Source organism: Triturus cristatus, chromosome 3_1, assembly GCF_964204655.1.
Source record: "Triturus cristatus chromosome 3_1, aTriCri1.1, whole genome shotgun sequence".
Taxonomy (NCBI): Eukaryota; Metazoa; Chordata; class Amphibia; order Caudata; family Salamandridae; genus Triturus; species Triturus cristatus.
In genome coordinates, this window is record NC_140583.1 from 625063598 (window position 1) to 625086646 (window position 23049).

Genomic DNA, 23049 nt, shown 5'->3' on the forward strand with positions numbered 1-23049 from the left:
TAGAACACTGCACCCCCCCTAGTAAGGCAAATGGGCCCCCATACCCCTTTTTGGTAGTAAGACATCCCTAATTGGGAATACAGTAGCCCTCATACCTCTGGCCTCAGTCCTACTGCACCTGTTGCACTAATAGTAGTGCTGGCCCTTAAGAAAATGAACCTCCATAACCTGCCCGTTCCCAGGAAGCTATCTCTGTCCATTTATAAACAAACACATTACCCCCCACATGGCGCTCTCTTCTCTGGGCCCTCTCTGTGCTGTTATCCATAGATCTTGACCCTTTACTCTTTCTCATGGGCCATTACTCAGAGGCCCCAGCAGTCCAGATGATCAAGGGTCTCCCTCTGAAAGCCACCCTGCTGGTCTCCTCCCTCCCACCTCGAGTGCATTCTTTGAAAGGACACTAATTAAAATATCTGCACTAGGTGCTGTAGTACTAAAATACATATTTTGAAAACACTTGTTTCATATGAAACTATAAGGCCCTGATTCACAATGAGTCGCCGCACGCGGGGAGGAGGCTCCGCCGTTGTAGCGGGATCTTCACACTCGCACTGCAGTGCGGATATGCCACCACGAGTGCAGCGATCCCACTATGACTGAGGAGCCTCCGCCCCGCGTGCCGAGGCTCTTTGTGAACCATGGCCTAAATCATTTTGCAGCAAACCTATCTTATGCTGTGTGCAATACAATTTTTAAATGACTTGCATATTCACAGTACTTTCTGTCACAGGCGGAGACCTCGTAGTACTATAAGTTCACAAGCTACCATTCCTCACTGTGCCAACCGGGATTCAATTTGGTGACTCTGTGGTCACACACCAAGAGAACTGCAGGGATCGTATTAAGTGTGTGGGGTTTCATAACGTAAAATAGTGCATTCACCCCACCAATTAGCTGAACTTGTATATATTTTTAATTTAAATTGACTGCACTCTTTTATTTGCACTTACAAGAAGGCAAAAAAAAAAAAAACATAATGGAGAGAGAATACTTTACTCTATTTAGCCACATCTTTTACCGGGTCCCCACACTCATTGACCCTGCCCCATATGCACTTAGGATCACAGCTCCTATACCTTTTTTATGCACATCAACTGCAGTATGTATATAAAGACAGCCTGGAAATGTGCCAAATAAACAAGTTCATGCTTCCAGGCCATCTTCATTTACAAGTACTTAGACCTCTTTTATTCTGGCGTCGCGTATGGAGCACCTCTGAACTGTCAACTTAGGAAAGGAATTCGTTAACAAGTACTTACAGAGGCGCATTCGCCCCATCAAGTATACAGACATGGACCCCCAGGGGGAGCGGGCCCCACAATTTGAAGACTTTTGGTCTAGATGTACAAATGTGTCCAAGTGTCTGTGTCCATATGTCTGCAAATGTGTCTGTATCAACTGCTATATGTCTATTTATAAATGTGTGTTTATGTATCTGGGTCTGTTCATTTGTTTGTGTACAGGGCCAATTTTATACATTAACCACATAGGCCGATTTCTAAAACACCCCCGCTTGCTGGGGCAGGTGCGGAACTCGAATGTTGTTGTCAGAATATCGTCTGACATACACATCTGAATATCGTTTACAAAAAGATTGCTCCATTGAAGTTAATAATAGAAAATCTTCCCTCAGTGGGATGATGATTTTTGTAAACAATATTTAGAGCATGATAGTTATGTCAGACGACATTTCTGATAATGGTATTCTGACACACAGCTGCTAGGGAGCCGCGGCAACCACCACGTAATCCTGGAGGGTTTTGCAGGTCTGGGGCAGCATGTACATAAAGAAGGGGGAGTGGTGGGCATCAGAAATGTATTACCCTTAGAGCACCAAGATACACTGAGACATCCCTTCTGGTGTTTAAGGCTATTGTAAGCATTGGAAGTTAATTTGAGTTCCTCTCTGCATGCGCTTGCTCGATTTGTTCACTTATAAGTGTATGTTTAAGACTGATTATGGTTAAGTATGTGTGTCTGCCTGTTCCCTGCTGTTCGTGTTTCTTTATGTGTGTTTCTGAATGGGTCTGTATGCATTTGCATGGTCATGCCTATCTGTGTCTGTGGATCTGTGTCTGTGGATCTGTGTTTGTCTGTGAAATTTGGAATATAATGGAGGCCACCGAGACATTCATTGGGACCTCTGTTCTAGCTCGAACAGGCATTACACTCCTGACCTGCATCATCACTCTGTTCTTATAGTAGTAGAACCGACGTGTGTCTGTCCATCCCCTCCGTTGCTGCTCCCCCGGGGTCCCAGGTTTCCATTATTGGCCTGAGAAACTTGATGTTTCTCCCACCCTCAATCTGATAAGACAGACACTGGTCCAACAGGAAGGATGTTTGCATTGTGCTCATGGATGAAATAATAATCATTACATACACCACACATAGTACAAACATCTTCCCTCCAGACCAGCTCAATGACGGCCGCACCATCTCTTGGGCTTCATTCGAGATCCATATTTCAAATCTTATCACAACAGTGACCCACCTGATTTTGGCAAAGCAGGTCAGTATTGAATGCCTTCTCACTGATTGCTTTAGTTCGAGTCAATCATATGCGGCAACTGTCTGTACTTCAGGTCTGCACCAGCCCTACCCCTGTCATGCCGCAAACCAGACTATACCAAGCTGCCACACAACTCTGCCAATGTATCCGAACCCTGATCTCTGCAACAGCATCAACAGACTTAGAATCGCAAAACTGCTCTGCAAGCAAATCCTCATTACAAGCAACCAGAAGCAAACCTGGCTCTAGACACCTTCCAGACCCTGCCGATGGGCCTCGATCCTGTACGGTGCTGATAGCACCCCGTACTATAGCCGTCCCGGCCACATCCAATATCCTGATGCATGTATCTTGATTCTGAATGGAAGTACCCTAGCTGGCTTCCATGTGTTGACTCCCTCAGTGGCATAAAATGGGCCCGCAGCCTCTGCGGTGCGGTAGGGGATCTGAGCTCCAGGGCCCCCCTCAGCACAGTACCCTGGCCTGAGAGCTCCTGGTTGAGTCCGGAGGAGGGCCCGCCTATTTACGTTGCAGGGGGGCCCCTTCAAGTTTCGTAATGACACTGGACTCCCGGCCACATAGCACTGTTTGTGGAGCTGAGTGTTAGCCTGCATTGCCTTGTAATATGCAAGTGCAGCCCACATCCCAATGGCTGACGTTTAGCGCTGGGCTGAGTGACTGAGCCGGTTCATGTCACAATAATCCTTCATCGCAATGAAGTCTCGTCCACTTCCGATGAAGAACCAGAACCCACTCCTCTCCCCAATCTGCCTTCGCACCTGTTATTGTTCTTCAGCTTGATGTGCTCGGTGGGTTCCAGTGTTTGACCGTTCTTCAGCCACACAATCTGAGGCGGCGGCTCCCCCTGGGCCTGGCAGGTGAAGATGGCGGTGGTCCCCACTGGGCGGGATATGGACTGAGGGTGTTGCAGAAACTCTGCAGGGGCTGCAAAGAAAACAAAAACAGAACCTGAGATTAGACATGGCACCAGTAGCTCTCAGTTTTGCTGTTTGACCAGTACATTCATTTATTTGTGATCATTTAATTATAAGGATATTTGTTTATATTCAAAATGGGTCCTGGTGCAGTTAGAGGTTAAATGAGTGGCGGCTCCTCCGCAATGGTGGAGGCGCATCGCCCCACGGCCTGGCCCAGAGCCAGCCAATGAAAAATAAAACGATGTTTTAGGATTGTTTTATTTTTCATTTGCCAGCTCTGAGACAGCTTGCGCAGGGAGGGGCGGGGGCACGGGAGGAGGAGTGCTATGTTTACTCTCTAAGTGCGCATATGTGTTTGGCTTTCTGTCTCAGGCTGACCAAAACATACATGCGCACTTCGGTTTCTCCAGTCCGGCTGCATTGAACAGCCAGGCTGTAGAAACCCCCACATACTCCCTGGCCTAAGGGGAGACTCTTTTCAGCCCACTCAGGCCAATCCCGGTGTTGCTCTCCTAGCATGAGAGCAGTGTGGGGATTGGATGAGAGTCTGTCCCGGGGGCTGCCGGGACCAGGAAGAGAAGAAGAAGCGCGACGCGGAAGGCGGGCGGCGGCTTCAGATAAGGACTTTTATTTTTATATATTCTAGCACCCCACCCCCCTTGCGGGCCATGCCCCCCTGCGCTCCCCCTCCCACGTTCCCTCCACCCGCCTCACCACCCTTTGTTTGTGCGGCCGCCACTGGGTTAAATTGTACTGTTGTTTACCATTGGTGTCCCAGGGTCACAATGTAGTTGCACTTACATTTTTTTAATCAAATTACTCAATTTAAGCACTCGATTCTTCAGTCTCCCAATTCCAGTTAATAAATAGGCATTTTTTTTTTTTTTAAAGTATGAAGATTGGGATTGGCTGGCAATAAGGCCTAACTTTGATTCAGACACCTTTGCATCGAGGCCCTTCCCTCGGTCAAGACCCGACACTGCCCTATAGGCCATTAAAGTTTACAAGACTCAGGCTTCCCATATCTGGATGTATGCCTTTTCCTCTCACGTCACATGCTTTGCTGATAGAAAGCACTGTGAGTTATTTGAACTTCTAGTTGCACGCTATAAAAATCACTCAAATTGAAACTACAGCCTACGGTGTGCAAGGTTTCGGCAAGGCATGTATTTTCACCTATATTTTTGTACTCTATATTTTCACATGATACTTCTCAGACGATATCCAGCCATGGTGGGTAAGGGCATGGACAGGGATGTGTTAATCTGGCACCCATGGCAACAAGGCCCTAGGTTTTAAGTGTAAAGGAGGCCTTGGCTGGAAGAGTACAGAGTGCCCAGTGCAAAGGTGTGCAAGGCATTTGTACCAAAGTGAGGACCAGAAAAAACCCTGGTGTGCTAAGCCTTGTTTCAGGGAGCCTCACTCCTATGACTTGGGAGGTGTCTGTGGGTCTTACTCTTTTGTAAAGGGTAGCATCCAGGGTCTCATCGCGGTCACTAACTTCAAGGTCAATTGTGGTCTTTCCTTTGCTGAAGGTCACATGTATGTGCAGGAGAGAAGTGGTCTGATTTAGAGATTGCCGGATGTGCACTCTGTCACTAAGGTGAGGGATACCCCGTCCGCCTCATTACATGTCAATGATATCCTGCTGCGCTTGTAATAAGGCTGATGGGATATCCTACACATCTGCCAAGCTCTAAATAAAGCCCAGGTCAATATATTTATTTATTAGCTCACTTCTCCTTGCCAGTTTATTGGGTTCATCGTACAAAGAAAACAAGCATTTGCAATGCAATCGGTCTCGCCTTTGGGACCTTATATGTAGCTATGCAGCACGTTAGCCTGGGTGCTGAAACATCTACTGTTCATTTACATGGAGGGAAAGTAAGTACCAAACTGCATGACACGCCAGGTATGGGAACACATGGAGAGAAATATTGCCTTTCAGCGGGAAATGGTGTAGTCCAAAGATCTGGTTTTAAAATAAAATCAGGGCCTTCTGTGGTCATAACACTGAAAATGCAAGATTTGAAAAAAATATTGTCTACGGGTGCACATGGAAGACAATTTCTATGGACTGGAATCTAGAGCATGCTAAAGTGATTCAGGTATTTTACTGACCTCTGCTGGTCGTTTTCTATCGAGAAAGTTAAATAGAGGCAGTTGCCAGAAATTTTTTAAAAAAGAAAGTCCCTCAGCAGAAAGCAATCCTGGTATCTTATTGACCTCTACTGGTCGTTTTCTATCAAGACAGTTAAATAGAGGCAGTTGAACAAGCAGGACGCAATTCTGGTATTTTACTGACCTCTACTGGTTGTTTTCTATCAAGACAGTTAAATAGAGGCAGTTGAACAGAAAAAACAAGTTCCTAAGCGGAAGCAGACAAGTCCTAGGGCTGATCTCCAGAGCCCACAAAGTACATACACATATAAGTATATACTAAAGAATATACAAGATGTCTCGACCTAAAAATATGTTGTAAAGCCACCTATCTTAGTGCTACTCACTGTATCGACCTTGAAGAACCACCCCACGTGATTCACGACTGTGACTTTGCGGTTGCTTACAGGTTTCCAGCAAGTAACCTGCTACCCCACCTCACTGATGGATATTAGCAGGCAGAAGAAACGATGGGCTTTTTCATTTCCTATGACATGGCTGTGCGCAGACAGCTGCCAGGTTCCTGAGCTTCTGGTCTTTGGCCTTTCAAGCAGCCTTGTCAGAGGGAGAGAAATGGCTTTCGTGCTTGAGCAGCTAAGCCCCTGCCTGCAATCCTCAACTGTGCAGTAAATCTGCTAAGGACCCATGGCAGGCCTCGGTGGAGCGCTTCACCTCCTTCAGCACAGCCCTGATACAGCCACACACCGGAGAATGGAGAGGATTTAAAGCATCCCTCTGTGGACCACCCAGTGCTGTTAAATGCATGCATCCCTTGCCATCTATGACGTGGCTTGAGAACCGACCCCTGCCCTCACTTCAACAGGATAATATATCCCATAAGACAGGACTATCCACCCCACTGTTCCAGTGTGTAGGCAAGAGCTGACTACACAGGGAGCAGGCTTGCTCTGAACGCTATGCTATGGTAGAGCAGACAGGCGGTTTTCTGCCTTCCTACGCAGGCAGAGTAGAAGGAGTCCATACGGAAGAGAGGCAGGCCAGGCAAGGAACCCGACGTGTTGGTACAAGAAATATGTTTTGTGTTACTTCATTAATAACCTCTTATATAGCACAAAACAAAGATTTTGGCACTTCATGGAGTGTTTATTACCACCCAACAATACCAAAGTTATAAACCTCAGAAACATGAAAAATTAGGCAAAATCGTCCAAGGATCCAATGGATGCCCTGCCTGTTACATGCAGCTGTTTGTAGTGGGTGCAAAACTCAGAGACACTTTATTTTTGGACCCCCGGATTACACATGGGTCTCTGCAACAAAAGCATTTACGTATTCAGCTATCTTACTTGGAATGCAAGTTTTTAATATTACATTACAAGCAGTGGGCCTTATTTATGAGGCCTTGCGACAGTTTTGCGCTTCCGTTGCGTCACTTTTGGTGACGCATCGGCGGCGTAAAACATGCCTCCTGTTGCGTCCTATTTACAAAGTGACACATCTAAGCAGATGCGTCACTTTGTAAACCCCTGCGCTACATTATACCTGTGTCAGGTATAATGTATGCAGGGTGGGCGTTCCCACGTAAGTAAGCTTCGTTGAAGTGACGCAGTGAAATCTCCGAGATTTCACTGCGCCACTTCTAGGGTGCAAATGCGTCAATATCTTACGCCTGCCTCACAGCCGGCGTAAGACTGACGCAGGCCCTTTCACATGAGGCTTGCCCCATGTGAAAGGACACATTGCTGGAGTTGCGTCACTTTTGTGACACACTCCAGCAATGCGTCACTTTTGCGCCTACAGATACATCAGTAAATACTGATGTATCTGTAACTCCTTGCGACATGATGCGCCATACAGTAAATATGACGCATCCATCATGTCGCCAGGAAGGCGCACTGAGAAGTGACGTATCGCTGCTTTCACGCAGCGATGCGTCACTTCTCATAAATGAGGCCCGTTGTGTGCGAGCAGGCAAATTAAATCTCAAAGTTATTTTTGATAATTCAAACCTTTGACTAGAGATGACGGAGAACTCTGCCTCCAACAAGTGCGTCAATTACCAGAGCTACTCCTAACCAACAGCCCGAATTATTTACAGCACTTCACAACAGCACAGCATGAAGAAAGACTTCACAAACCAATCAGTCATTCGGCGGCTGCTGAATGAAGGAAAACCAGCCTCAAGGTGCGACCAGCCTCGCCAATGCTGCGTTCAGATGGAACACCTAGCGGGCATTACCACACAGAGCCCGTCCCATTCACAAGAACATGGGTGACACCTGGGATCAATAAACCATGCAGTGTATTGATTCGGGGACTGACCTGATTAAAAGCAGTTGACAACTTGCAATGTCAAGTTGTGATAGCACAACCACGCCAAATCAGTTTCTTGTGAGCCAATGACACAGACAAAAAAACTTGTACAAATGAAGGTTTTAGAAGAAACAGCAGTACAGCAAAAATGTGTGTATGATTTGGCATTGCAGAAACATGCTACTCTTTCATCAAATACCCAGCATCCCCCAGTACACCATAACGAGCTGAATTATGTTTTTATTCTGTACAGTGCCCCTTATAAAACAGCTGTGACACGGCCCTATTTCACCTCCAAAAATGTAATTACCGGTTAAGCAGGGGGGTAAAATGTAATTTTAACCGACGTGCAAAAAAGCCATTTCATATGCGCGGAAAAGCCATAACGCTGAGAAACGGCCGCGCAATTATTAATGTTCCTTCTTTTTAAATGCATTAATGGGTTTTGCTGTGATCACAGGGGGGGTGGTAATGGGGAGGGAGCCCGTGTTTCCTGAGGGGAATTCATCGTCCGAGTCACACCGGTGGCACCGCCAATTAACGCTGGACAAAGGGATGGACCAGTAATTTTCATTTCTATGAACTGTCAGGAGGCACAAAATTATGTTTAAATTGCTCATTGCACACCACTCTTTACCCCACTCCCCAACCAACAAACTGAAGGGGATTGTTGGGAGGATTCATAAAAATTACATTTACAGTTAACATGGCAGCGTTTACAGGGCTTCGAAGTCACAAGCCTTTAGCAAGGAGTGCTAAACGAAACAAGCATTCGAAATGCAAAAGGTCTTGCGTAACTGATAGTTTGAGGTATTGGTGTTGCAAATAATAATGCAACGCCAATAGTTCATACTTTCAGTATTGCGAGACCTAGTGCATTGCAAATGATGGCGTAGTGAGGCATGAACCAGCATTGTATGTCTCAGTGCAGTACCGCAAGCTGCTCCTAGAGCTCCGTTGTGAGTAAGGCACAAGCATTGCATGTCTAGGTGCAGTACCGCAAGCCATGTCTAGAGGTCCCTAGTGAGCATCATAAACTTTGAAGATATGGTAAATCCACCCTACCCATAATGCATTGCATGCAAGACAGTACCACGAGTACATTCAAATATCTATGTCCATATATACAATTAATAGCTTTGAAATGTGACAAAACAATTATTATATTAATTCCGGATTAAGTTGTACTCTCTGGGGGATATTCTCAAGAACGTACGATAATCATCGCCAAAATCGGTTATCGCAATGTTTCATATCGCCGTCTATCGCGGGAAAATCACTCCGTGTTAACGTCCTATTCACAACATGGCAATAACATGCGATATGTTCCCGATAACGCGTCAAATGTCCGCGATAAAGTCACCGGGATGGCGATAAAAATGTAAACATCAAAGCGAAAAAAGTTGCGATGAGCCTAACCGCGATAAAAAAAGTCAGCATTAATCTCCGCCAGGCCTGCAAGTCACACACGTCAGGCGGGAAAAATCACTATAAAAGTAGAAAAAAACATACAAACAAAAGCAAAACAACTGTGAAGCACAATGGAGGTAGCCAGAGCAAGTACAGAGGACAACCAGAACCCAACAAGCCCCCCCAATAGGACCAGCCTGGGACCTCGGGGTCAGGGAAGGGCAAGGACAAGAAGAAGAGGAAGACGCAGTTCAGTCAGCAGGAAAACAGGATCCTGATAACGGAGGTGGTAGAACACCATCAACTACTGTTCGTCACCTCCACTGTGTGATTGGCAACAAAATATGGAATTTGGCAGGCCATCGTGGACAAGGTGAATGCAGTCGGAGTGCTGAAGGAGACAATAGAAGAGGTCAAGAGTCGCTGGAATGATGTGAAGCGTAAAACCAAGCAGAAACTCGCCAACAACCTGAAGGCAGTAATGCAGACTGGAGGTGGGAGTCCAGCGCCACAAGTGGAGCTGAACGAGATGGAGAAAATGGTGTCCACAGTCATCATTGGGGAGACGGTGGCCGGAGTTGGGGGACCGGACACTGCTCAACATGACCTGACACAACAGCAACAGGGTGAGTAATGACCAGGTACTGGGGAGACGAGGGAGATGGGCACAATGGCACACATGCACAATTAAGAAGAGCACATCTGCGGACAAACCATGCCCCAGAGTCCCAACTCCCACCAAGAGCCCCATGTACCCAAGTATGCAACATCTCAGCACTGTATAAGCACAGAAGTCAAAGGCACACCGCATGAAAAGGATAAGGGGCAGCAATATCAGAGCTGCAGGGGCGACTCACCCAAAATTCAGCACACACACATAATATACAGAGCACATCAACATTGACAACAATGTGGTACAAACCGCAACACGTCCACAACAGAACAGAGGACACAACTGGTGCCGCTTGTGTGTAGAAACTGGCCAATCACATTTGACATTGCAGGGAAATGTGAGTTGACAATGTACAAGTGCAAACACACATCTGTGACGTTGTCAAAATGTCCACTGTCCCACATCAAATAGGCAGCTCCTCCCAAATAGTCACAATGTACACTGTCATGCAGTCTGTATGTAAACATGTACAATGCATCAACATACATGTGGACACAATGTTAAACTGCATCTCCCCTTCACATTGCATAGGGAAACTCAACACCTCCTGCAGAGCAGGCCGAACCTCTCTTCTCTGATGATGAAGAGGACCACCACACCTTCGACACCGACGCACTCCAACAGTTCATTGACAGCTATGTCAACCCACGTCCAGGAGCAAGGCAGCCCAGCTGCAACGAGGAGACCCCACCCCCTGCACAGACCACACAGCAGGCAGCACCCACAACCCCGGCTGCCTCCCAGGACCCTCACGAAGAACACATGGCCTTCCAATGCCGCGTGTGTTGGGGTGCCAGGAGAAGCTGGCTGAACAGGTGCGGGTGGGGTTCGACCGCATGGCAGCCAAACTGGATGCCATACGTGGGTGTCTAAGTCCCATTAGGGACCACTCACAGGCCCTAACAGACACCCACAGTCCGCTCCATGCTCTTCAACGATCCATGGCTGACATCCCTGAAGTCCTGACTCAGAGACAAGAACAACTGTTTAGTCAGAGTGGCTCTAGCGATGTCACCCGGGAGTTGGGAAACAAATGCAGAGGATCATGGAGAACATGGAGCGGACGCAGGCGGAAAGAGCGGCTGCCACGGCTGCACACCAGAGAGAGGTAGCTGGGTTCTTCCGTGCCTTACAGACTCTACTCATGGCATTGCTGCCACAAGGCCTGGCGCGGATGAATGCTGCTGCTACCACTCCATCCACATCTCCGCCCCCTGAAGTGTCAGTGCCACACAGTGCGGCAGACATTCCACCTCCGGCACCTGAGGTGTCACTGCCACACAGTGCTGGAGACAGAACACCACCACCTACATGTGAGGCCCATGAAACAGCAGAGGACGGAGATGATGATGATTCTGCCATAGTAGTAAGAAGAAAGCTGTATCATTCATCTACGCAATATGGCCTGTTTCTGCTTGGTTCTGCCCTCCGCATCATCACCTTCCACTGCCCCAAATGCACTCTGCAACACTCACCTTGGACCTCGACATGGACTGCCATATTCCGTTTGGTTACCAATGACACAGCAATCAGACTGCGCACTGAACTCTTCCGATGTACTTGTCATTCCCTGAAGGACTCTGGCTGGACCTCCATGGGCCTACAAGGTAAATTGGGGTTTGCAAGGCCCTGTACTGCTCCAGCTACAACACTCCACTGAATGTGCATTAAACATTCATATTCACACAGATGTGCCATGTCTATGATCATTCAAGTGTGGAAATATGGATGAATGTAGGGTCAGTGATTCCCCCTTACGTTCATGTTGCTCATGTTGTGGAACTTGAGTCAAAGGGTGCAACATTACCGATTGCGGTCCGGGTGGAGCCGTTACTACAACAGAGACACTCGCATTAGTTACTTCCTTGTTCAGCCCAGGACGGAACCACGCCCAGAGCCCCGTGGTCATTGTTCACACCCCTATGCTGAACTGGCATACGCCAGCCCAGCCAACTCCGCTTACGCTTACAGGGGGGACGACAACGCTACATGTCCCAGGTCTTCCCTGTAGTGACCTGCTGATCACAGGTCTAGTTGTCAGCATGCCACAGCCACTCCCTTACAGTTGGTTTACACCGACACCACACCCATGCAGCACAGGGGTCACAGGACATGTGACCATGCCAATAAAAAAGGCCAGGCGCACGTGCTGGACGCCATTTCCACTCTCTATCTGGGTGTATCCGTGTGGTTATTATTTATGAATGAGGGCTTGGGCCCTACAACATCACATTCCCCACTGCCGGAAGTGACATGATGGTGTCCGCACCAGGATACCCAATCATAAAGGGTTCATGACTTGCAGTCCACAGACTTGGTGGCACCGGATACACTGCGGCCGGCACAGGCACAACGCCACGGGACGGTGACTTTCGGTGCAATGAGGTAGGGGCACCTTAAGTGATATGATCTCTGCCATTGCAAAATCAAGACCCAGAATCAAGTGTGTGACCTGGTGGCCCGCGGTGCAGGTCTGCATGATGTGGAGGCTGGCAAGGTCGCGGGCCCCGGACTTGGAGCTTGCACCGGTACGTGGTATGCCCTATTGGAGACACGTAGGTGGCCGAAGGTGAGCAGTGCGGCCTGGGTGGGTAATCACCTCTGGGCGGCAGGAAGGGCTGGGGTGCAGCAGCCTGTGTGTGCAGGGGCGGGCAAGCGATGATGGCGTGTGCAATTGTATGAACTCTGCCATTGATGAATCTGGACTCTGTTTCATATAAGGGACCTGGTGGACTGAAGTGTATACCGGCACGTGGTTGGAGACACACCGGTGGCAGCAGGTGAGCAGTGAGGCCTGGGTGTGCAATGACGGCCCTCTCTCTCCCTCTCTCTCTCTCTCTCTCTCTCTCTCTCTCTCTCTCTCTCTTTCTCCATCTCTCTCTCTCCCTCTCCCTCTCTTTCTCTCTCCCTCTCTCCCTCTCTTTCTCTCTCTATCTCCCTCTTGGGTGTCTGAGCTGCATGATCAGTGGCTCCATGGCATCTGTTGGTCTTCAGATGTGGCTCTGGGCTAGGCTCCCTTTTCTGGTGCAGGTTGTCGTCCGACTTTACACCAGGTAAGGGCAGGTGTTAACTTCCTGCTGCTAACACGCCTTATCGCCTATTTTGTGAGCTTATCCCCGATCTGGCTGGTCATTGAGAATGTTGCGGAGTGGTGTTGTCGCGGCTTTTTACACTGGAACTTCTACTCTTTGAAGATATGGTAAATCCACCCTACCCATAATTAATTGCATGGAAGCAGTACCCTAGTACATTCAATATATACAATTAGTAGCTTTGAAATGTGACAAAATAATTTTTATATTAATTCCGTATTAGATTGAACTCTATGTGGAGCTGATGAAGGGAAATTTATAGAAGGTCTAACATAGATGTGTAGGTGCAGTACCGCAAGCTGCGCCTAGATGTTCCTAGTGAGCATCAAACTTTTAGTCACATCTAGACAGTACCACAAGTACACTTAAATATCTTTATATATAATTAATAGCTATGAAATGTGACTAAGCAATTATTATATTAATTAATCTAATTAAGTTGTACTCTATGAGGAGCTGATGAAGGGAAATTTACAGAAGGTCTAATATAAATGTGAGATGTGTAGGTGCAGTACGGCAAGCTGCGCCTCGATGTCCCTAGGGAGCATCATAAACTTTGAAGATATGGTAAATCCACCCTACCCATAATACATTGCGTGGAAGACAGTACCCTAGTACATTCAATATATACAATTAGTTGCTTTGAAATGTGACAAAGGAATTATTATATTATTTCCAGATTAGGTTGTACTCTATGTGGAGCTGATGAAGGGAAATTTATAGAAGGTCTAACATAGATGTGTAGGTGCAGTACCGCAAGCTGTGCCTAGATGTTCCTAGTGAGCATCAAACATTTGGTCACAAATGGTACTCCCCTAATGCATTGCATGCAGGACAGTACCACAAGTACAATAGATATGTCTATATATACAATTAATAGCTATTAAATGTGACTAAACAATTATTTTATTAATTCTGATTAAGTTGTACTCTAGGTGAAGCTGATGAAGGGAAATTTATAGAAGGTCTATTATAAATGTGAGAAGTGTAGGTGCAGTACCGCAGGCTGTGCCTAGACGTCCATAGTGAGCTTCATAATCTTTGAAGATATGGTTAATCCACCCTACCCATAATGCATTGCATGGAAGACAGTACCATGGTACATTCGATATATACAATTAGTAGCTTTGAAATGTGACAAAGGAATTATTATATTAATTCCGGATTAGGTTGTACTCTATGTGGAGCTGATGAAGGGAAATTTATAGAAGGTCTAATATAAATGTGAGATGTGAAGCGAGTAAAGTAACCACTGCCAAGCTTGTTTAGGAAAAAGTGAGTGTCCTCTCTAAAGGCCTTTAAGAAAATAGTGCCTTGAGGTTGTAATTAAACCCTAGGGCGTAACAACACATGTAATAGGGGATGTCATCATGGGAGGTTACAACAAGAGACAGGGAGGTAGTAAGGAGGGTCGACAAAGCCTAATAACCAATGAAAAGCCACCATTCACAAAGGACAGGGACAGGAGCCAATTAAAACAAGCATTGGCATAGCCAATAGGTCTCGCCTTTGGGACCTTATAAGTGTTTAGCCATGCAACAGTTAATGTTGTTGCACCAAGGATATTGTACTGCATTACTAAATACTTATAAGGTCCCAAAGGCGAGACCTATTGGCTATGCCAATGCTTGTTCATCAAGTCAATGAATAGGGTGCAAGGACACAGTTCTTGTCATGCTCCAGAGCACCCGCAGGATACAAAGAGACCTCTGTGCACCTCCTTGGTGAACAGAAGGCTCCGTATTCTGTGTATGTCCTGAACTCTGGGCCTGACAGGAAAGGTTTCCTTGAGCGCCACGGTATCCTATTCTAGTTCCATAAAAGCTCATGGGGCTTGCAACTTCCCCCAGCCACCAAGCGCACCCCCAACCCAGCGCCTCCCCTCCTCGCTTCAACAATATTTACAAAATCCTCTCTTTTTGGTTTACTTCGCTCATGCAGTGTACTGACACGTGAGGCGTATTTTTATATAGGTTGATGCCGCTTATCTGGGTATGTTGGTGATGCCTAGCACCCACAGTGCTTTGATATTCCGGGAGGGGGTTTTGTTGCGCTCTCTTCATTCAAGACCGAAGATGCCAAAATTTTACCCAAGAAGTGTAACTTCCGCAATGAGGTGGAAAGCTTACTTATGCCTTTGAAAACAGATGGCGTGTCCCCACCCCCCTACACTCTTACAGCCAAGCACACTCCTACGGTGTATCGTCCGTTAATGCGCTTCGGCGCCTTCGTCAGGGGTATGAAGCGCTAAAGCAAGTACTAAACTATAAACACAGCATGTAGCTTTGAAATTCAGTGGCTGCATCCATGACAAAGCACCCAGCCAACTGTGGCCAGCGATTAAGCATCACTTTAATCTGGTCAAAGGTCGGGTTGCACCCAGATGGGCCTCTGATCTGCTGGTGTTAGTGCTATCGGCCTACACCAGCCTCCGAATCCAAGCTCTGTGCCCCGGAGATGGCATTGGGGATATCCGAGGATATGGGTCCCTCGAAGAGCCAGAGTTAGGCACCAGCTCACACTGTGTGGGCTGAGGTGGCCTGCAACTCATGACCCACACGCACATGTACGCGTGCAAGATCGGGCCTGCGCCTACTGTGCTGCAGGGCACGGTTACCTACGCGACTATACTCCCACTGCTTCTGACGTAAACATGCACATAGCATTCAGAGTGGGGCCACGGATCATTCAGCGGCTCAACAATAACTGATTGAACAGGACATGTGCCGGGCATTTTCCGCTTGCCTGGCCCCAGCATCTCTCTACACACAGACTAAGACTGTGATGCACAATACATTTACAGAGGATGCATAAATCCGTGACTGGGCCTTAGATGTACAGTACATTTCCAGTCTGTACCCACAGCCCTGCATTCCACTACACACCCACAGAACCTGCAATGCGTGGGACAATTTACCTGTATGCCCATACAGCAACTGAAACCGAATCATGTACATTTGCAGTGTAAGAATAACACTTTGCACAGCTAGACACTGACTGAACCCGAGATGAACCCCGAGTTTACAGTGCCTGTGCACGTAGTGTCTGCCCTTACACCCTCGAGAAGGATAGGGTCTTTACCGCGTGCGCTTGGAGCAATGCACTCTTAGAAACTGTGCACCAAAACTCAGCACATACACAGACTGGCTGAACCGTACCTAAAGTTGTGAAGGGATATTATCGCTTTTTGTAGCACAATTCACACTGGCAGAACATAAGGCATGGGACATTTACAGTGTGTGGACTGAACCCTATACCCCCTACACTCGGACTTGTCCAGATTCGTTAGAAGTGCAGAGCATTCACAGCGTGTGAGCATCCCTATTGCACAGACGCACACAGTAATGCAAGCCCAAGGGTTGACTGTGCATGTTCGCACAACGGTACAAAATGCTGCTGTCCGCAGCAGTAAACAGCTTCTCTTCCCTATTACTGCCTTGCATTAAAACGAGGAAAAACACACACCAGATACACTTACACACGCCGGGCTCGGCGAGAGTCATCCAGGGCCGGCTTCAGCGACATGAAAGGGAAAGCAACGTCGTACAGCGCGAGGAGGGAGAGGACAGGCGGTAGGGGGGAGGTGTGAGGAAGAAGAACAAGAAAGCGAGGAGAGAAAGACGGAAGGAAAGGGGGGAAGGAAATACCAGTGCCATCTTAAAGATTCTGGGCGCTCCAGGCAAGTCTGTATACCAGTATGAGAGATATGGTGTGGCAGTGAGCGCAAGTTGTCTTCTACATGCAGCATCTGCCATCTAGCGGCCGGCGAACGCGCTAATTAGTCATTGGAACAAAAAGCCCGGCAGTTGTGCGTAGGTGCGCACGCAGTCTGCTCCACATATTTGTACTTGTGGCACGCCCCTGCGTGCTACCGCAAGGTGAATGCCACCACAAGCACGGGTAGGTGCTTCCAAAAAGAGCAGAGCGATGGCTAAAGGTCCTCCTAAGCAGCGCCTTCACGCTGCATAGGCGAGACCTAAGAATGGGTGTGAAGTAGGCTGAGTTTTATGCACATATCCTGAATACATGTCTCGAAGAGACAGCACAAGCGCTGCCTAGGCAAGACCTAAAAAATATATACTGCTGCTGCCACTACTATCATTAACATTCTTACGCTGCAGTCTATTTAGGATCAGATCATATTGTTCTCTGAAACATTGCAAGGGCTGGTGGACTGTATGGCAATTCTAAACACACCTCTCTCTATGCCTCTCCCTTTTTTTCTCCTGAAGCACTCTGTCTCTCTCCTCTCTCCATCACTTTCTCTCACTATATTTCTCTATCTCCATCCCTCTCTCTCCACTCATTGGGGCATATTATCAAGAAACGGCGTTAAAATTATCGCCGCTTTAGCGGCAGAAAACTGCCGCTAAAGCGGCGATAATGGGCTTGATAATATGCCCTTGAGAATTTCCATAGAAACCCATGTTCTGGTGTCAACATGGGCTTCAATTGGAATTCTCTGCGGCGTATTATCAAGCCCATTATCGCCGCTTTAGCTGCAGTTTTCTGCCGCTAAAGCGGCGATAATTTTAACGCCGTGCTTGATAATATGCCCCAGCCTCTTTCTCACACTCTCTGCCTTTTCTCCGCCTCTCTCCATCTGTTTCTCTCACCTGACCTGACATGACCTCTCTCCCTCTCCCTCTCACTCCCTCTCCCCCTCTTCCCTCTCTCTCTCTCTCTCTCTCTCTCTCTCTCTCTCTCTCTCTCTCTCTCTCTCTATATATATATATATATATATATATATATTAATGTTTTTTCACTGAAAAAAACAAAGGTTACATGGACATTATAGTTAGGCTCACATCTTAGTAGGTAACATGGTGGTCGGCAGTAGGTAGTGATAGTTAGGACCATGTTTCCAAAGGAAAAGCGATTTTTGACTTGCCTATATCTTTAGTGCTGCTTGACAAACCTTCATGAAATTTTCCCCAAATAAGAACGCCCGTGATTCTTGTTGCGCATGGAAAGTTTCAGGGCGATCTAACAAGCAGGGGCAGAGCAAAAGGGAGAGGTCAAAAAAAGTGTTTTTCCCATGTTAATGCTCATAGGGATGTTGAACACGACTACAGCCCGAACCATTGGACGGAATTTCACCAAATTTAGCAGAAAGGTCGCTCTTGTTCCAGAAAGAATCCTTTTTTGTTATTTGGTGTAAATTCGTTTAGTAGTTTGAGAAATATTAAAGAAAAAACAAATTTGCATATCTAGGGACGCGAAGGCTCCGCGAACCCTGCCATTCTTGTGCTGTGATCTGATTGGCTGCCAACACTCAATCAGGAAATGTTGACGGCCATTTTAGGACTCGGCTTCAGCCGATTCCCTGAAAAATGGTTGGAAAAAAAGAAAGGTGGACAGGGTAGGAATATCTTGATCCCTTAACTCTGGTGTTGGTGTCCCAGAGGTACCCCACCAGGGCAAAAAAGCATTTCTTTTTTAAAATCTTCAGCCCAAAAATCGTGGAGAGTCCGTGCCTCCAGGCAAAATAAAACCCAAAAAATCCAAGAGCGCTTGTTTTGAAATGAGCCCCCAGGTGAGCCAGGTCTTGGGGGTATTCTTTTTTTAAAAAGGAGGGGAGCACATGGGGCCCCCCTTCTAAGGTGCATTGAGCCACAGGGACCACCACTTCACCGGGGCTCTAGCGATAAAAAAGGAGAGGGGCTTTGGCCCCCTTCCTGAGGCTCTACAAGCCTTCTGGACCACCACCTTCCCGGGGCTAAGGAAAGAGTAATGGGATGCTGCGCAGACCCGCCCCCACCCCGAGGCCCTGGGACTACCACCTTCCCAGGGCTAAAAGGCGATTACTGGTTGGGGACCCGCAGACCTCCTGGGCGCCAGGGAACACCAACTCCCTGGGGCAAAAACATTTAAAACAATGGGAAAGGAACCATGCGGCCCCCTCCTCCTGCACCACATACAGCCCGAGGACCAGGTTTCATCTCTTGCCCTGACCACAGACATGCGGGCAAGGAAAGAGATGAAATTATTGTTTTTGTACACAGGGGGCTACATTTCCAGCAGCTCCTTGTGTGCAACGGCAATGCTGGTTCACACAGGAGGCAGGGAGCCAGCAGGGACTGCGGGGGCCTGGATAGGCTCCAAGGCACCTAGGGAAACATGGCCGGGCCACGGGGGATGTGATCCCCATGGCCAAAATCGGCCCGGGGAGGGGGGCCAAGTAGCCCCTCCCCTTTTTGAATATATAAATTAAGGCACCGGGCCGAAATTGGCTTGGTTTTGTAGGAGTAAAGTCTGAGTATAGCTATAATGTCCCTGGAACATTTGTTTTTTTCAGTGAATATATATATATATATATATATATGAATATATATCCCTTTACTTCTCTGCTTCTCTCTCTCAGTCCTCATCTCTCTATCTCTTTCACATTCTCTCTCTCACTCACTCTCCTGATTCCTCTTTTCCATATCTCTCTTTTTTTCACATAACTGGGCTTCCAGAAAATATGAGGAGTTGAAACATTCTGGACAAGCCATACTATAGTTGATCCACAGTACCCACCTATTGCTGCCCTACGTAGCAGGGTTTCTGGTCGTACTTTAATCTGGAGGTACTCCACGGGTTCAATAGATCTGTACCGCTGAGATGTCATTGTGTACCACAGTCTACCCCAGACACAAAGGAGATGGTCACATGCTGATTAAGCGTTGTATTGAACAGTTATTTTTTGCAGTGATGCACAAGTAGAAATTTAAGAATTCATGGATTATTTGTATAGAATCAGAAGCTAGGCCCTAGGCGCACTCCAAAACAGGTGTAAGTCTTTAACCCCTTCGACGCTCATGACAGAGCGGTTCCGTCATGAGCGTCGGTTGCGCTGTGCGCATGACGGAACCGCTCCATCATGGCCCCGCCCGCGCTCAGAACCTTCAGCACCGCGCGGAAATCCGCGCCGCGCTGAAGGGGTTAAACTTTTAGAGGGAACCAGACAACAGTACCCGTTGTGTACATGGCAACATTTAGAAAAATTAAAGAGGAGGATTTTGGGGGAAAATTAGAGGTCTCCTATCTTTTTTTTTTTTTTAAATGGAGGTCTCCCATCTGAATCAACAGTGCCAAGCCTCTTGCTACCCTCTTGGGAGATCTAGTCTCTGGATGAGCAACTTACGTGGCTTTATATCGACAAAGGGTTACACATGAGGAATTGGAATAGCCATGTCTCTGAATTGTGATGTTTGGCTGTTTTTCAAAAACTCGAAGTCCAACCTAGCCACACACTTTGGGACTACAGGTCAGTGGTAATACCATGAACTTGTTTCCCTTTACAGTGAGCACAAGTAAAAGGCAGGAGACTGGCAAGTTGAGATGGTCGTCAAAGCTGATCAAGTCTAACCCAAACAAATTCCCGGACATGGTGAAACAAAGACTAAATGCTGTTTACAGTTTACAATGTCAACTGTCAATTGTCATCCAGAGTAGGCACCCCACGCGGAACTGGTTGAAAAGCGCACCATCTCTCGTGGCCATGTGCACACCCACAGCCAGGACACTATCAGACTGAAGACAAAGAAGTGCAAAAAAAAAAAAAAGGTAACAGGCAGTGATTAATTTGGGCTTGTGGTTTCCGGTCCTCGGCACCGGCACTTAATTGTCAGTACTGGCGCTTATAGCGCAAACTCGACCAAAAGGTATTGGAGTGCTTTTCATGAGAACCAGTTAAGGACACATTCATTTTTTCTAGGCACTAGGAAATTAGGTGATTTGCACAGAATAACAGGATGTTCAGCCTACGCCGAGACTCAAACCCGGTTCCCCAGCTCCAAAGTTGGCAGCTCTGGCTGTTAGGCCACAATCTCTCCCCACTTGCAGGGTTTCTTGGTTAGTGGTTAGTTTTGTTATAGATGGCACTAATAGGAGCAATGGGCTGATGCAAGCTGCCTCCTGAGGAGAGCCCAGGCAATTATTTGTTCACAAGTTAACCACTGGCAACAGGCCTTCCCCATCTGTATACCGAGGATAAAATGTAGGTAAGAGCGGAAGAAGCACCTCATCATAATGCAATAGAAGTCCACAAACCAGCTACCTCTTCTGTTACACGTGGATTGCGTCTTTGATCCTGTACAGCGCTCCACTGCCTTTCGGTTAGATCTGCTACATAAATACCACATACATCCGTATAAACATTATAGAATGTTATGGTGGCATCCTAAATACTACCCCCAGTACTACATTTCCTTCAGAGCATTCCAACTTATCCAGGAGATAGATCTTTAAGAGGCTACAGACATTTCTCGATAGCTCACGCGAGGCTGTGAAGGTAAGCCCGGCTGCCCTGAGGAAGGGCGGTATGGGGGCACCTGCCATTATCCGATACTGTTTGGCATGTTCCTTTTAAAGAAAGCTTGAAATACTTGGGCTAACGTGCATGGTTTATTTTATGTTATGTAATGTGTTCTAATTGAAAAGGCGAATAAATACAGTATTTTACTGTTTTGGCGGGAATAAATAAAAACTTTTTTAAAATGTGTAGCTCATGAGACTTCAGGTAAACAGAGCCAGTGGGCATACATCGTCTCTTGGGCCCCTGTAGCACACGAGGTCGTTGACACAACCTTGCTTTAAACTCAAAGGAACTGCTACTGACTACGGTGAGTTTCCAAATGGGCCCTATGGAGCTCGGCGAAACATTACATTCCAAACGTGTCTGCAGTCCTTCAAAGAGCACCACAAAATATATGCAAAACCCTTGTAGACACTAGTGAATGAATGTGCCACAGAGAACAGTCATTCCATCTGGTGAATTTTAGAGAAACACTTAGCTGTGGAGTGCAACATTGTCGCATAATGAATAGTCCATACCCTTTCGTAATTCTATTCTCGGAGGGGCATTCTCCATGAAGCAGCTAAAAAGAGGAAATGTATTCTCACCACAGTATATTTATATTAGAAGGGGGATTTTCAAGCCGGCACGGTAATCTTAAAGGTGAATCCTCCGTCGAGTATCGTGATCCCAGGGTAAATTCGCAATAGAGTGACATTATTTTTGAAAGACGGATTCTATAGTTGAATCAGAATACAGTAGATCATTTAAATAATTTATCAAAAAATGAAAATGTCATGCAGTTAGTACTACAGACAGGACTATAACTGACAATAACGCAGATTAATCCCACATAATGCATTCCATACAGTGTCCAGTAAATTCACAAAATGATTCCTATACAAAGTTCAGCAAGGCATTTTGGCAAAAGTTCTACAGAGGGATGAGTGTGAAGAGGTGAGTTGTTGATGGAGTGTAGTCTTGCAAGAAAGAGTTCTCTGTGATGGACGTTAATTTCAGAGGGTGAACTATACACATAATGAGAATTCTACACGGAGGCCAACAATTACATAAGGATACTTTTAATTACAGTCCAGTAACTTCAGACAATACATTTTGCAGTTTCCTATATCGAACTTCCCGGGAAGGAGAGTAATTCATCAGCACAACTATCGAGGCCCCCCACAAGTCCTTCCTTATGCTGAAGGTGAGGCTTGCAGGTGTTGGACTGTACCAGGGCACGGTGCCATCAGACACTCAGGGTGAGCCCGGGAGCATTCCCAGTTAACTAAAGGGAAGATGTATCCCCACCCCGAGGCAATATTGAGGGACTGATGAAGCAAATGACGCCAGAGAGTTTGGAACAAACAAGGTCATGTGGCAAGCTTTCTATGGTACCAACTTCTGTTGTGACAACTGCACTGTCTGCGGACGCCACGTGGAAAGCATCAAAAATGGTGGCTCTTGGTAAATGTTCCTTTTCGCATAGCTTTTACTAACAGGGCCAGCCTCTTTCTAATCACTCTCTGATTGGAGCAGGCTAATGAACTGAGGTACAAGAATATATAGGAATTTTCTCAGATCACAAATGAACTACCCTTCAAAATCTCGGGGCTTTTAAACATTCCCATGTGTGAGTCCTAACACCAGTGATATTGAGGCCTTTGGAGGCCGAATCAGAAAGCAGGGCACGTAACTACCAACAT

At 46.9% G+C, this 23049-nt stretch overlaps 1 protein-coding gene across 1 annotated transcript in view; it reads right to left on the reverse strand.

Moving 5' to 3' along the window:
• The window catches only part of IGDCC3 (immunoglobulin superfamily DCC subclass member 3), a 406359-nt gene that overhangs the window by 78774 nt on the left and 304536 nt on the right, over nt 1-23049 (reverse strand). Inside the window, exon 7 of the mRNA XM_085644584.1 lies at nt 3295-3460. Within this exon, the coding sequence (XP_085500710.1) occupies nt 3295-3460 (166 nt within the window). The remainder of the gene's footprint in view (nt 1-3294; nt 3461-23049) is intronic.